Source organism: Heptranchias perlo, chromosome 1 (genome assembly GCF_035084215.1).
Source record: "Heptranchias perlo isolate sHepPer1 chromosome 1, sHepPer1.hap1, whole genome shotgun sequence".
Classification (NCBI taxonomy): domain Eukaryota; kingdom Metazoa; phylum Chordata; class Chondrichthyes; order Hexanchiformes; family Hexanchidae; genus Heptranchias; species Heptranchias perlo.
The window spans coordinates 82,762,387-82,777,051 of record NC_090325.1 but is presented as its reverse complement, the minus strand read 5'-3'; the positions used below and the strand labels follow the sequence as shown (position 1 = coordinate 82,777,051).

General features: G+C 41.2%; 1 protein-coding gene across 2 annotated transcripts in view; it reads left to right on the top strand.

Moving 5' to 3' along the window:
- The window catches only part of pdgfra (platelet-derived growth factor receptor, alpha polypeptide), a 47,412-nt gene that overhangs the window by 20,583 nt on the left and 12,164 nt on the right, over positions 1-14,665 (top strand). For both annotated transcript variants that reach the window (XM_067987405.1, XM_067987416.1), the window contains exons 5-13: positions 569-699; positions 2,931-3,105; positions 5,125-5,314; positions 6,401-6,516; positions 7,766-7,892; positions 8,162-8,358; positions 10,113-10,207; positions 11,629-11,761; positions 12,767-12,871. In XM_067987405.1, coding sequence (XP_067843506.1) covers positions 569-699; positions 2,931-3,105; positions 5,125-5,314; positions 6,401-6,516; positions 7,766-7,892; positions 8,162-8,358; positions 10,113-10,207; positions 11,629-11,761; positions 12,767-12,871 — 1,269 coding nt within the window. The remainder of the gene's footprint in view (positions 1-568; positions 700-2,930; positions 3,106-5,124; positions 5,315-6,400; positions 6,517-7,765; positions 7,893-8,161; positions 8,359-10,112; positions 10,208-11,628; positions 11,762-12,766; positions 12,872-14,665) is intronic.

Genomic DNA, 14,665 nt, shown 5'->3' with positions numbered 1-14,665 from the left:
GTGCAAGCGCATTGTGCCACTCAGTCCTCATCACAAACCTATGTGTAACTTAATGAGGCAATAAACTGCTCCTCTGGTGACTAAATGTCAAGACAATTAAAGATAGTTATTACTATGTTACCTTTTGGGGATTAATACTTAACTTTATAAATATTAAATGGTATATAACACAATTTGCACAGTATGATTGGATAATGATCAACCAACATACATCACCAAATATATGACTTGTTATTATTTCCTACTGCATAATGTCATTTAATTGGGGATACTATCAGGCTATAAAGTGAAGATCTACTTTTGAGTTTCTTTTCATTGTAATGTTGAGAATGTCTTTACTCTTTCTGACAATATTAAGGGGGGAGATGTCCTTTTTTGCCATTTGTAGTAAAATCATAAATGTATTCTACAATTTTGTTACAAATAACAAACAGAATCTTTTTCTAAACATTTAAAATGATATATTTCCATTTCTGAACAACCTCCTGGTATTGATATACCAAGTGTTATTAAATCTGTTCCCACTGAGATGGATTTTAACATTATTTTCTTGTACCTTCTGTTTTAGTGGCTGAGGATCTTAAAGTTGAAATAGAAGCTCTTCAAACGGTAGTGAAAGTGGGTGAACCCATCTTTGTGACTTGTCTAGTAATGGACAATGAAGTGGTGAATATTGACTGGAATTATCCAGGAAAAAAGGTGAGCAAAAATAGTTACCTTTTTTCTTGGCTTACTTTGCTTCCTCATGTGGAATCAACTTTGGGGAGAACAGTGTTTATCTGTTAAATATAATGTAGGTGTAATATTTTCATGGTGCAACTGATATTTTAGCAGAAGATGATGATGTAGACCTGAAGATAACAATTACTACATAGCTTTCAGTGTAATATGACATTTAAGCAATCAGTGGACCTGACTACATGAAGCAGGAGTGACAAAATGTTAGGTCTATTGTGGGTTGAAATTTCTTTGTGCACTATTTTCAGTACACTGACTAATGCAATCTTGTCAAATGCTTGTTTACCTTATTTTAACGATGTCACATTAACCAGTGCACTAGAAATAGCGCACTGAGATATTTCAACAGCATGATATTTTATTAGTACAATCGTAGAATCATCAAATCATAGAATCAATCATACAGCTCAGAAGGAGGCCATTCAGCCCATCGTGTCTGTGCCGGCTCTTTGAAAGAACTGTTCAATTAGTCCCACTCCCCTGCTCTTGCCCCTAGCCCTGCAAAATGTTCCTTTTCAAATATATATCCAATTCCCTTTTGGAAGTTACTATTGAATCTGCTTCCAGCACCCTGTCAGATCATAACAACTCGCTGAGTAAAAAAATTGTCCTCCTCTCCCCTCTGGTTCTTCTGCCAATTATCTTAAACAATGGTGAACTAATACTAGTTATTAAAATTTCACGAAGACTGGTGTAAAGTAAGACAAACAAAAGAAGCAGAGGGCCTCCTCTATTTACGTATGGCATCATGAAGGGATACGATCAAGACTATATTAAGACGGTTATGGTCAGATGTTCATGTCATATGGATGGTCTAAAAGCTGTGAAGCAGTAATGTTTCTGAGCTTTAACAAAACATCCCCATCTTAATTATGATTGTGTACTTTTCTGCATTGGTGAGTTTGTGGTTTTAAACACTTTTTTGTCACTTAATTGAAATTTGAATAGAGAAGGATTATTTCTGGCCCTGAGATGCAGCATCCAATGGTTGAAAGAAGTGCCAAGATAAAGTGATATCCATTGGTGTTAGCCCACCGTTCTGAACTCCAAAACCATTGTATAATTGAGGACAAAATACATATTGAGACTCCATCTAAGGAAAGTCTAAAATCAAAAATAATCCATCAGAACTGTATGCTGCACAGCACTCCCTTGAATGTAGAAGACAAATTATATGCATTTTTCCACTGCATGGACTGAAGCTTGGATCTATTCAAACATTTCTAAGGATGTGTTTATACTCTGCAATGTGAAACAAGAGTGCATCGCTCCTGAATTTACTTTGAGTATAGCGAGCTAATTTACACTGGCTCTTCCAAACCTGATCTTTATTGCCTGGTGTTCACAATGGCTTTAATTGTTACTATGTTCTGACATCGCGGCACCATTATATTTCTTGTAACTGACTGCTGAAGTACAGCAAAACACTTTTATTAAAAAAGAGTTAATTTGGCATTCCAAATTGTTATGTGGTTTGAGGAGAATTACTTTGACAGCACCTCCCTCCCTTGCGATCTCTACCGAGAAGAATAAGAGCAGCAATGTGGTGGAAACATCATCACCTCCAAGTCACACACCATCTTGACATGGACATATATCACTGATCCTTCATCGTTGTTGGATCAGTGTCCTGGAATTCCCTACCTAACACCATTGTGGGAGCACCTTCAGCACAAGGATTGCAATGGTTCAAGGAGAAGGGTCAACACTATCTTAGGGCATCTAGGGATGGACAATAAATGCAGCCTTGCCAGCGGCCCGCATCCCGAGATCAATTTTAAAAAAAAGTATAACTTTTCTACCACCTCTACAATGGGAAATGTAAACTCTACCTACAATTTTGCACTCTTGACTGCAGAAGACCTTGTTTAAACTGTGGCCTGGGATTTGCAGTTTGAGTGTGAAACCCTCAGCTACTAGGAGTTTCAATTCTACCCCTCCAGTGCGATCCAGAGTGAGATCACTTGGGAAAATCCTTGCTTACACACCAACTTTAGTGTTGTCCTCAAGTGGAAAGCTTTTTGCTGTAACACTAATGTTGATGTGTAAGTGCATCCTAAGAGTTTTCAAATCTGCTCTGTTGCTAAAAACCCCCAGAATATTTGGTGCTGTTGGATGATAATTTTTTAATTCTAAAGGACAATACTAAGAGGAATCATAGTCATTCACACAGATTCCTTGTTTCACTACAGAGGGGAATTGAGGCACATCAAGTTCTTAAAGAAGTAAGACAACCAAGCTTAAAAATAATGAAGACCCTTCAAATTAAGGAAGCCAGTCTGGAAGATGCTGGAGTCTATGAATGTTTCGTGTTTCATGCAACTAAAGATACGAACAGATTAAAGCAGGTTCACATCCACGTTAGTGGTAAGTATGAATTAATATGTATTTGTCTATTTTTCTTTTAGTTTTTATACTGGTGCATCTTCACAAACATATGCACACATACAATAGGTTCCCTTTAAAAGGTTTTCTAATATATTGTCACCTGTCACATAAGATGCTTTTTTGTATGATTTCCAAATGTTTCACTTGTTGTTACAAAAGATGTTGGATTCAGATTTGACTTGCACCAAATGCAATGGAAATGAGCTGCTGCTAATTTCTGAGCTCTAAATTCTTCTAGACCACCCCCCCCCACCTTAGACTTGGGACTGAGACCTGTGCTAATTTGGGGTACTGACCACTGAATGGGCTTGTGGGTGATATCAAAGAATCCCAGCCATTTCTTCTCTCTACACCCATTGATACTCCCATGTAGTGGGAGCAGATGCTCGAGTGCTGAATGAAAATATTGCACATGTACAGTATTTTATTATTTTGTTAAACCTTTTTAAATCCAGAATTCATGCAGCAGCCAAAGTAGGTAGAAAAAAAGAAACACAGAGTGGGAGTAGGATTGCTATAGGAGAGTGGGAGGAGCCAAAATCAGAATTGGCCAATTTTCCTCTATCTGCTGGCTTGCTGAACATCTTCTATAAACAGAGCATTCTAATAACTGGCAGAAAGGACACATTTACCTAATAAATCTGATTATCAATGCAATACTAAATTGGGTGAAAAATGGGTATAGACATAAGAACATATGAAAATGAGGGGCAGGAAAAGACCCACTGGTCGATCAAGCCTGACCCATACAAACATGGTAAAAGTGCCAACACTATTGACACATTCCCTAACCACACAATCTCCTGGAAGAAGCTAGATTTTTGGTACATGGGATTTCAGGATTTTTACCAGTGTTTTGGCGATCGCATTCCAGAATCTGTTTCATTTTTTTGTGAAAGCCAACATCCAGTGACCTTACCTATGACATATGAAAACAAGTAGCTACAATGTCAGGTGTCAGCCGTGGTTCAGGGGTAGCACTCTTACCTCTGAAATCAGGAGGTTGTGGGTTCAAATCCCCCTCCAGAGACTTAAACACATAATGCAAGTTGACACTTTGGTGCAGTACTTCTTTAAACAAAGTTGTATCCCCCCTGCTTAGAAATGTTGTTGCTTTCATCTTGAACACTTCCTGGCATGCTACAAAGAGCAGATGGTTCACCCCTCCTCCCCACCCACTTCTTTGATGCCTCCCTGGAGGTCCTAGTGGAGGAATTGAGGGCAGGGAGGGAGTTAATCTTCGCAGGAGCATTCCTAAGGCCAGGTGCCAACCTTGGCTCAGTGGTAGCACTCTCGCCTCTGAGTTAGAAAGTTGTGGGTTCGCTCCAAAGACTTGAGCACATAATCTAGGTTGACACTTGAGTGCAGCACTGTTGGAAGTGCTGTCTTTTGGATGAGGCATAAACCAAGGCCCCTTCAGCCCTCTTGGGTGGACAGAAAATATCCCATGGCACTATTTCGAAGAAGAGCAAGGGAGTTATCCCCGGTGTCCTGGCCAATATTTATCTCCTAACTAACATCATTTAAACAGACTATCTGTTTGTTGGACTTTGTTGTGTGCAAATTGGCTGCCGCATTTCCAGTGACTACACTTCAAAATACTTAATTGGCTGTAAATCGCTTTAGGATGTCCTGAGGTTGTGAAAGGCGCATATAAATATAAATCTTTTTTCCTATGAGAATGCAGTGCGGTGTGAGCTTAATATGCAATTATAACCAATGTTCTCCCAGTTGTGTTAGATGGAAAAAAGTGCACAAAAGCGTATTTTTTGCAGTGGTGGATTTAGTAATTTCTGAAGGAGGCAGTGAGTACTGAAGATGCAACATTTATTTGTTAATGGGGTGTCCTATTCTAATTCTGTCATTGAAGCTCAAAATGGTAACTAGTAGAGCACACTAGATCCTTAGTCTAAAAATGGTAACCATATTGCTGAGAATTACAGAAAGTCTTTCAGGGCTATTGCAATTTACTTGCCATTCTTTTGTTCCCATTCCCAGAGAAAGGATTTATCCATTTGGATCCCAACTATGGAACAAAAGAGTTTGCAGACCTACATGAAGTCAAGCAGTTTGTGGTTAACATTGAGGCTTACCCAGAACCCACTGTATGGTGGCTAAAAAACAATGTCACCCTGCATGAGGATAACAACGAGGTGATGATCAACACGGCAAAAACCCAGGAAATCAGGTAAAACAGAACTCACGTCACAGCACAGTCCAGTATATAGTTGATCGCACGTGGCACATTTGTTGGAATGAAATCTATTCAAAAGTATTTATCTTCTACATCACTGATATGATCAGTACTCACCAATACAAAGTAGAATCATAGAATAGTTACAGCCCAGAAGGAGGCCATTTGGCCCATCGAGCCCATGCTGGCTCTTTGCAAGAGCAACCCAGTTAGTTCCATTCCCCCGGTCTTTCCCAGCTATCTCCATCTTCATTCACTAATGTGTAATTTTCCAGCATTATATTTTTCTGTAATACTAGCTTAGACAAAAAAATACAGCCTAGAATGTCTACTCCTTCTTGGGGTAGAAGTCAGGCTTTAAGCACTGGGGTGGCGGGGGGTGGGTGAATGACAGGAAATTGGGATGGATCCCGTCTCTGCTGGGTTTCTGCCCCCTGGAAGCAGCCACGGCAAATTCCGATGGAAGAAGAATGGACGCTACTTCTGCTGTGCTTCTTCTGTTCCTCTGTCAGTTTGGGGATGTGTCCTCAGGCGTTCCTTTTATAGCAAATGATACGTACGTTTGTAGAAAGCAGGCATGCATGCTGTTCACTACCTCAGGCTTCAGCCTTGGCTCAGTGGTAGCATTCTTGCCTCTGAGTCAGAAGGGTATGGGTTCAAGCTCCATTCCAGAGACTTCAACATATAATCTAGGTGGACAGTTCAGTGCATTACTGAGGGAGCGCTGCACTGTTGGAGATGCCTTCTTTCGGATGAAACTGAGGCCCCATCTGCCCTCTCAGGTGGACGTAAAAGATCCCATAGTGAGGCAGGAAATTCTCCTGATCAACATTTATCCCTCAACCAACAACACCTAAGAACCAGATCACCTGATCAGTTATCTCATTGCTATTTGTGGGATCTTGCTGTGCACACATTGGCAGCCCCGTTTCCTACATTGCAACAGTGACTGTGTCCTAAGACATCCTGAGGTCACTCTAAACTAAAGATTTTTCAACTCTCAAACGTTTAAGAAAGTGAAACATTTGATGCCACCTCCATTTACTGACACCCTACTTGCTATTTGTTGACTTTGTCCAGGTATCAAAGTAATCTGACTCTGATTCGTGCAAAGAAGCAAGACAGTGGGGCTTATACCATTGTCGTTGAAAATGAAGATAATAGTACCACTTATACGTTCTACTTACAGGTTAAAGGTAAGCCCACAAGCTCCATTGGGTCCTTTAACTAGCCGATATTTGTAGTACCTGTACTTTTCTGCTTTAGCACTTCTTTGCAATATTACATTATAGTGAATATTTGAGGTAGTGGTACTTTCAAATTTAAAAGATTAAAAACACAACTGCATAATCTTAAATAAATACTCAAATGCTGGAAATACACAACAGGTCCACCAGCATCTCAAAGGAGAAGGAGCAGGTTAATGTTTTGGTTAAAGACTATTCTTCAGAAATGGTGGGATCGATTTTAACCCCCAGCAGGTTTCAGGCAGGCGGAGGCGGGGCGAATGCAAAATGCTTTCGCTAGCCTTAGTTTGAGGCGCAGGTAATTTTAACCTGCAGGCCGCATATACATGCCGTCGGTCTGCTGTCTGTCTGAAACAGTCGGCACCAAAGGAAGGTTTGTCGGCAAGCAGGTAGGCCTTGCAGGGAAGGGGTTTCGGGAGGGTCTCACAGGAGAGTATGGATGGGGGGCATCTGGGGCAGTGGAGGCTGCAACTTTCCTTGTGGGGCCTGGAGAGCACTCCTGCACTTGTGGGCCCCACAAAAAAGAGCTTTTCGCTAACCTTGGAGGAACTCTTTGCCTTTCCTGACAGCTGCCAACCTGCTCTCAGCTGGTGGGAAAGTCATGGCAGCTTTCCCACTTAGGTCCAGGTTAAAATGCAATCAGGGTCCTATTAGAAGTAATATCACCATGATTTGTATAAATTCATGAAGCCCCCGCCTGCTTAACCCTGCAGATTAACCCTGAGGGAAAGTTTCAAGCAGGTAACTGACCTGCTCAGTTTTAACTGACCACCTGTCCGGTTTCTGCCAGGCGGATAGGGTTAAAATCAACTTTGGTGAGTCCACTGGTTAGTTCTGACAATTGATTTCATGTTAATCTATCTTTTCACTTTCCTTAGCCATTTAAACAGATTGTCTTCCATGTTGAAGAAAACCCTTTAAATTAAAGAACAAAATATGACAGGGGTTTTATCTCATTAGTGATCTGGGACCTTAGACATTCTGATTTTCTTAGTCCTTGTGCGAGATATCTGATATTCTAAGTCTCTGTATAGGTCAGCGATGCTTTTTAACTGAGTGTAATGATGGGAAAATACCTTGTGTCTATCTTTAGCGCTGCATGTGCAGAGTATTTTGAAAATTGCTTTCTCTCCCATTGTTTTTGGCAGACAAGTACAGATCAAATTTTTTTAATGTCTTTTTCTATTTTCTTTTACAGTGCCAGCAAAAATCATCAATCTTGTTGACCTTCACCATGGTTCTGCTAGTGGCCAGATAGTCTCATGTTCTGCAGACGGGACGCCCAGCCCAGAGGTCGAATGGCTGATTTGTACGGACCTAAAAAAGTGAGGACTTAATCATTCAATCATGCAGCATACTTAAGTGAGGAAACTACTTACTTTGAATTAAAATTTCTAGTTCTATTGATATTCACTTCTGTTGGAAAACCAAATAAAAAGATGCAGTTGAGTAAAGTATTTCCCTCATTGCCTCCAAGTAGCCAGTAAATTGTTTAGTTGGAAATATTTTTTTAAGATATAATAAATTGCAGTTAGGTAATAAAATGGAAACAAGTCTTTGAAACAAGTCTAATGATCTTTATACCTTCCCATAGGTGTGCAAATGACACTATGCTCTGGAATGTACTTCACAACAATTCGAGTGAAATCAGTATTGAGACCCATCAGACAAAGAAAAATACTGTAGAAAGCAAGTTGACCTTTCAGAAAGTCGATAACACCGTAGCTGTGAGATGCATTGCAAAGAATGAGCTTGCAGCTGCTGTACGTGAAGTCAAACTAGTGGCTCACAGTAAGTAATGGTTTCTATTCCATCTCATACTGCGGATCTAAATTCACTGGGGGAATGGGTCCATGCGTGGCAGATGCCTTTCAATAAAGACCATTGCAGCATGATTCATTTAGGTTGGGATAATTCCACGCATATAAATGCTATGCAGGGTTGCGAGCTCAAGGTTGCTGCATGGGAGAAGGGCCTGAGGTTGTAGTTTATGAAACATTGAAGGTCCATGACCCTGTCACAAGGCTGTTGCAAAAGCATTGGGTTGTATAGCTAGGACAGTTAAATATGAAACTAGAAATACAATTCATACAAGGCCTTGGTTTGGCTGCATCTAGAATACTATGCTCAGCTTTGGTCCCCCCTCATGGAAAAAGTCCAGTGCGGCGGGGGGGGGGGTGCAATCGATCAATATTATTTTAAGGGCTGTTAGTTATAATAGGTTTAAGGAATTGGGGCTTTTTTTTACTGTGGCAAATCATTGACTTTGAGGGGATTTGTTTGAGGTCTTTAAAATAATGAAGGGATTAGATTTTGTCCAACTGGACAAGTTATTAAACTTGAGCTCATCCAAAACTCTGCTGCCCGTATCCTAACTTGCACCAAGTCCCGTTCACCCATCACCCTTGTGCTTGCTGACCTACATTGGCTCCCTGTCTGGCAATGCCTCGATTTTGTTGGCCCAAAAATCCTTGATTCTGGATAATTATCTGCTTGGAAACATCTCCCCACATCATGGGGCCTCTTGCATCTTATACACTTCCTCAAAATAATCTGTGTGGTCTCATTAAAAACAGTTTGAAAAATAGCAATATGACACATTCTGCCCTGTTCTTAAACCAGAATTGGGTAGGCCAAATTTCACTAGTAGGATAAAGTCGTGGTCCATTGACTCAAAGTTCATTAAATCCTCTTCCAAGTAACATGCCAAATTGGTGGATTTGGAAAGCCTTTCTGTCCAAATAAAAGGGATGCATTTGAGTTTTGGCTTTTGGAAAATCAGCCACAACTCAAATTCTGCCCAACATCCAAATTTCTATCTGGCAGTGAATTTATTAATACCTGGAAGATAACCTCCATCATTTTAAAAGAAGCTAACTTAACAAATGTTTTTAATGTGAAATATATACCGACTATAGGTCCCACGGTGTTAGCCATCAACAGCCCCTGTACTTTATCAGCTGAAGATCCCTGGTCTAAAGCCCAGAGAAGGACAATTCCTTCAAACACATGCCACTATCGAGCAAAGAACTCTTGCACTCACTGGCCAGCGCCAATATCTGCATAGTCAGTCTTTTGAAACGGAAGCAGCAGATAACTTTGGCTTTTTCGTGCAATCTCTGCTGAATTTGCTGCCTTCATAACAAATCAGGGCAGTCTTTGCTAAAAATAAAAAAGACAGTCAATTGTACTTGGTCTGTGACTAGAGAAATGTACAGGGGATTCAGTGACATCCAGTAGACAAGATTCATAAGGAGTCTCTCCCTGATGTTATTTAATTGCATCCATTCTGATTTTACTTGAATGAAATGCCCATCTCCAGAGCCCTGTGGGGGAGCCCATCATCTGACAATTGCTCTGTATAGTAAGATAGCTGTTAAGGACTAGTGTCATGAAGCCCATAAGCAGGTAAGGGTTTTACACTGAAAGTAAGGCCCCACTGGGCCTTGCCTTCTATTTTAACTTACAGATGAAAAATTTCCATCAAAAGCATCAACACAGTATCATTACTTTTGGAATAACAATCTTTTAAAAATTATTTACAGATTTACATTCTGAATTGACTGTGGCTGCAGCAGTCTTGGTGCTGTTGGTTATCGTGATCGTTTCTCTGATAGTGCTTGTCGTAGTTTGGAAACAGGTAAGAAATAAATTTAAGTCTCAAGTCCATTCATGTTAAAATTCCTAAAATGCAATCAAAACGAATAAAAAATTCAATCCAAGTATATCCTGCGGCGGAAACATGCACCTTTTTCAAAAAGACCCGTGTGTTGTTCTTTAAGTGTGAAAAGCAAGTTAACTCAAGAAGTTGAACTCATATGATCACCAGACTGAAGACCAAAGGCTTGAGACTTAGGTCTATTTACCTCTTGAAGTTTTCTCGCCCACGCGAGTTCTGTCAGGTCCCACTGGACCGTTGGATGGCAGCACCTTGCAAAAAAAAGAGGGTAAATAGATAACATTGGGTCAACCTAGCTCTCCCCAGTTAATCATGGTGGAACTGATAGCACCAGCAGCAAATTGTCCTGCCCTCCTGAGGACATTTAGTATTTATTATCTTTGAGTGGGGAAAGAAAGAATATGAGGAGAAAAATGTGAGTTTGAACTTAATAGAAGTATTTAATGCAAGTAAACAGAACAGATCAAAATTCTGAAGGCCTTTAGGAATATAAGACCTGTAATTCCATGACCATTTCAGTGGTCGTCTGCCATAAATTCATTGGGATTTGGCCAGAAACTAGGCTGGGATCTGGATATGCTGGGTCCTGGCCTTGTGCTCAAGTTTCCAGGATGGCTTTGTGGGCTGGAGCCTCTGTCCCTTCCTTACAAGGTCATCAATATAAAGGGGGTGGGGCCAGGGTGGGAATTCTGAACATTGGGGTTCCTGTGCCCACGGTCTTCTATGGTTGGTACAGGAATGCCTGGTGAGATCAGGTGTACTGGTCAACCAAGGGGTAGATGTTCGACCCATCAGGGGTCTAGCCTAGAATCATGGCCTGGAACCCCAAAGATTAAATTTTTTAATGTAATGATTTCACGGTGATCCCATTACTAAGGCAACCACAGAGGCAGCTTCAAAGTGTTTCTGGTGGGGACCCACCCACTGTCCCCTATTCTGGGTCCCTTCAGCCAAACTTCCCAACAGGGGCAGCGCCCCAAGACCACTGAAGGTATTGATGTCATGGGACATACCTCGCAGATTCAGCAGCATCAGTGTTGGAGATCTGGAGCAGCCAGATCTCGGCACTGATGCCAAAATTTGCTGCCCCACGGATTATCGGGGCTACATTTTTTAGGATTCTTTTGCATGATTCCTACAGCCGTCTAATATAATCCCATATAATTTGTATTTCCAAAAGATGTAATCGAGATTTATTGGAAATGTTTTAATTCCAGATAGTTTGATGGCACTCTAAGACTTTGAATGTGTTAATATAAATAAACTTAATGGTGCAAAGTAGATATATTTCAACAGATCTTTAAAATTTAGTCTGCTTAAGACAGGAAAAAAAAATTCTCTCATTCCAATAATGTAAAACATTGATCTATTGTTTTGTATAGAAACCAAGATATGAGATAAGATGGAGAGTCATTGAATCCATAAGTCCAGATGGGCATGAATATATTTATGTTGACCCCATGCAACTTCCCTACGATACAAGATGGGAGTTTCCTAGGGATGGACTTGTCCTTGGTAAGTCTTCATTGTGTTGGAGCTCAGAGGCATTCTGGTTTAAATACATATCCTATTAGCCACTAACTATAATTGCTCAAATGTCAGGTAACAGGACTGTTGAACTAACATGCAGAATGCCACTTAACTCTTTTGAGTAAAGTGCCCATTTCACTTCCTTCAGCTTTGGCTCAGTGGTAGCACTCTCACCTCTGAGTCAGAAGGTTGTGGGTTCAGGTGCCAATCCAGAGATTTGAGCATATTATCTAGGTTTACACTCCAGTGCAGTACTGAGGGAACGCTGCACTGTTGAAGGATGCTGTCTTTCGGATGAGACGTTAAACTGAGGCCTCATCTGCCTTCTCAGGTGGATGTAAAAGATCCCATGGCACCATTCGAAATACAGCAGGAGAGTTCTCCCTGGTGTCCTGGCCAGTCCATCAACCAACATCACTAAAACAGATCATCTGGTCATTATCTCATTTGTATTTGTGGGACCTTGCTGTGCACAAATTCGCTGCCACATTTCCTACTTTACAAAGTGACTACATTTCAAAAGTACTTCATTGGCTGTAAAGCGCTTTGGGATGTTCTGAAGATGTGAAAAGCACTAAATAAATGCAAGTCCTTCTTTTCATGCAGGGCTTCTGCCATCGGCAATTTATAATCCTCTTGTAATTACCTAATGGTGACAATGATAAAGTAGAGTTATAGAAAACAACAGTAGGCACCCCAACCTAATTGGTCTTTATGGTACCTTTAGTACTAAACAAATCGAGTTTTTATTATCTAGGTGGATGAATACCACTGTTGATCTTAGAAAGTCAGAATATAAAGTAGGCCATCACACACTTTTTTGTTAACAAATATGCAAGCATAATTTGCAATCTGGAATGGAATTTGACCATCCTGACTTTATTTGTTCTGTCAGTTCTGGCAGTTTTAGATAATGTCTAGACCCATGTTGTTTACATGATAAAATTCTTCATGTCACATTAATTATTGAATTTCTTGTGCTTTTTTAAGGGCGAATTCTTGGGTCTGGGGCCTTTGGAAAGGTAGTTGAAGGAACTGCATACGGCTTAAGTCGCTCACAGCCTGTTATGAAAGTTGCAGTAAAAATGTTGAAGCGTAAGTTAACCTGTATTATATATTGCACAGCTGGGCTTGGCCTGACATCAATTTATTTTGAGGCAATGTTGTAACTTGTTGCAATACATTTTTATAAGGATTCTTTGGTATGTGTGAAATGAATGTGATTTTGTATTATGGTAGGTACCAGTGCATTAACATAAATATTTCATAGAAGAATATTGCATGTTGTGGTGGTACCTCAGAGGCTTTAAAATGGGTGTTCACTGTTAAAATTGCTCACTATTACTAAACCTTCTTCTACAAGAATCCTTAAATTTGTAATTTGCTGTGTCAGCATGATGGTATAGACAAGTGGAAAACACACACTTCCTCATGTGTTGGGAGGGAAGACCAGAGGCAGAGGTACCTTAAACTCTTCAAGTGTACCTTGCCATGTAATTGGTAGAGGCTTGGGAGCAGCTAACACATAGTGGTTGATAAAGGAAGACTCACCAAAGAGGGAAGGGAATAAAATAATATTAAGCACTCTTTAAAAAAGTGATCTAAAATATTCACTCTATCATTTCATGTTATTTTCTCTTAAAAAATTGTATGCTACTTTGATAAATTCATGATTTTGTTTTAATAAAAAGTACATATCGTGAGTGCAAAAGACAAGGCTGAAGCGTTTGCAACCATCTTCAGCCAGAAGTGCCGAGTGGATGATCCATCTCAGCCTCCTCCCGATATCCCCACCATCATGGAAGCCAGTCTTCGGCCAATTCGATTCACTCCACGTGATATCAAGAAACGGCTGAGTGCACTGGATACAGCAAAGGCTATGGGCCCCGACAACATCCCAGCTGTAGTGCTGAAGACTTGTGCTCCAGAACTAGCTGCGCCTCTAGCCAAACTGTTCCAGTACAGCTACAATACTGGCATCCACCCGACAATGTGGAAAATTGCCCAGGTATGTCCTGTCCACAAAAAGCAGGACAAATCCAATCCGGCCAATTACCGCCCCATCAGTCTACTCTCAATCATCAGCAAAGTGATGGAAGGTGTCGTCGACAGTGCTATCAAGCGGCACTTACTCACCAATAACCTGCTCACCGATGCTCAGTTTGGGTTCTGCCAGGACCACTCGGCTCCAGACCTCATTACAGCCTTGTTCCAAACATGGACAAAAGAGCTGAATTCCAGAGGTGAGGTGAGAGTGACTGCCCTTGACATCAAGGCAGCATTTGACCGAGTGTGGCACCAAGGAGCCCTAGTAAAATTGAAGTCAATGGGAATCAGGGGGAAAACTCTCCAGTGGCTGGAGTCATACCTGGCACAAAGGAAGATGGTAGTGGTTGTTGGAGGCCAATCATCTCAGCCCCAGGGCATTGCTGCAGGAGTTCCTCAGGGCAGTGTCCTTGGCCCAACCATCTTCAGCTGCTTCATCAATGACCTTCCCTCCATCATAAGGTCAGAAATGGGGATGTTCGCTGATGACTGCACAGTGTTCAGTTCCATTCGCAACCCCTCAGATAATGAAGCAGTCCGAGCCTGCATGCAGCAAGACCTGGACAACATCCAGGCTTGGGCTCATAAGTGGCAAGTAACATTCGCACCAGATAAGTGCCAGGCAATGACCATCTCCAACAAGAGAGAGTCTAACCACCTCCCCTTGACATTCAACGGCATTACCATCGCCGAATCCCCCACCATCAACATCCTGGGGGTCACCATTGACCAGAAACTTAACTGGACCAGCCATATAAATACTGTGGCTACGAGAGCAGGTCAGAGGCTGAGTATTCTGCGGCGAGTGACTCACCTCCTGACTCCCCAAAGCCTTTCCACTAT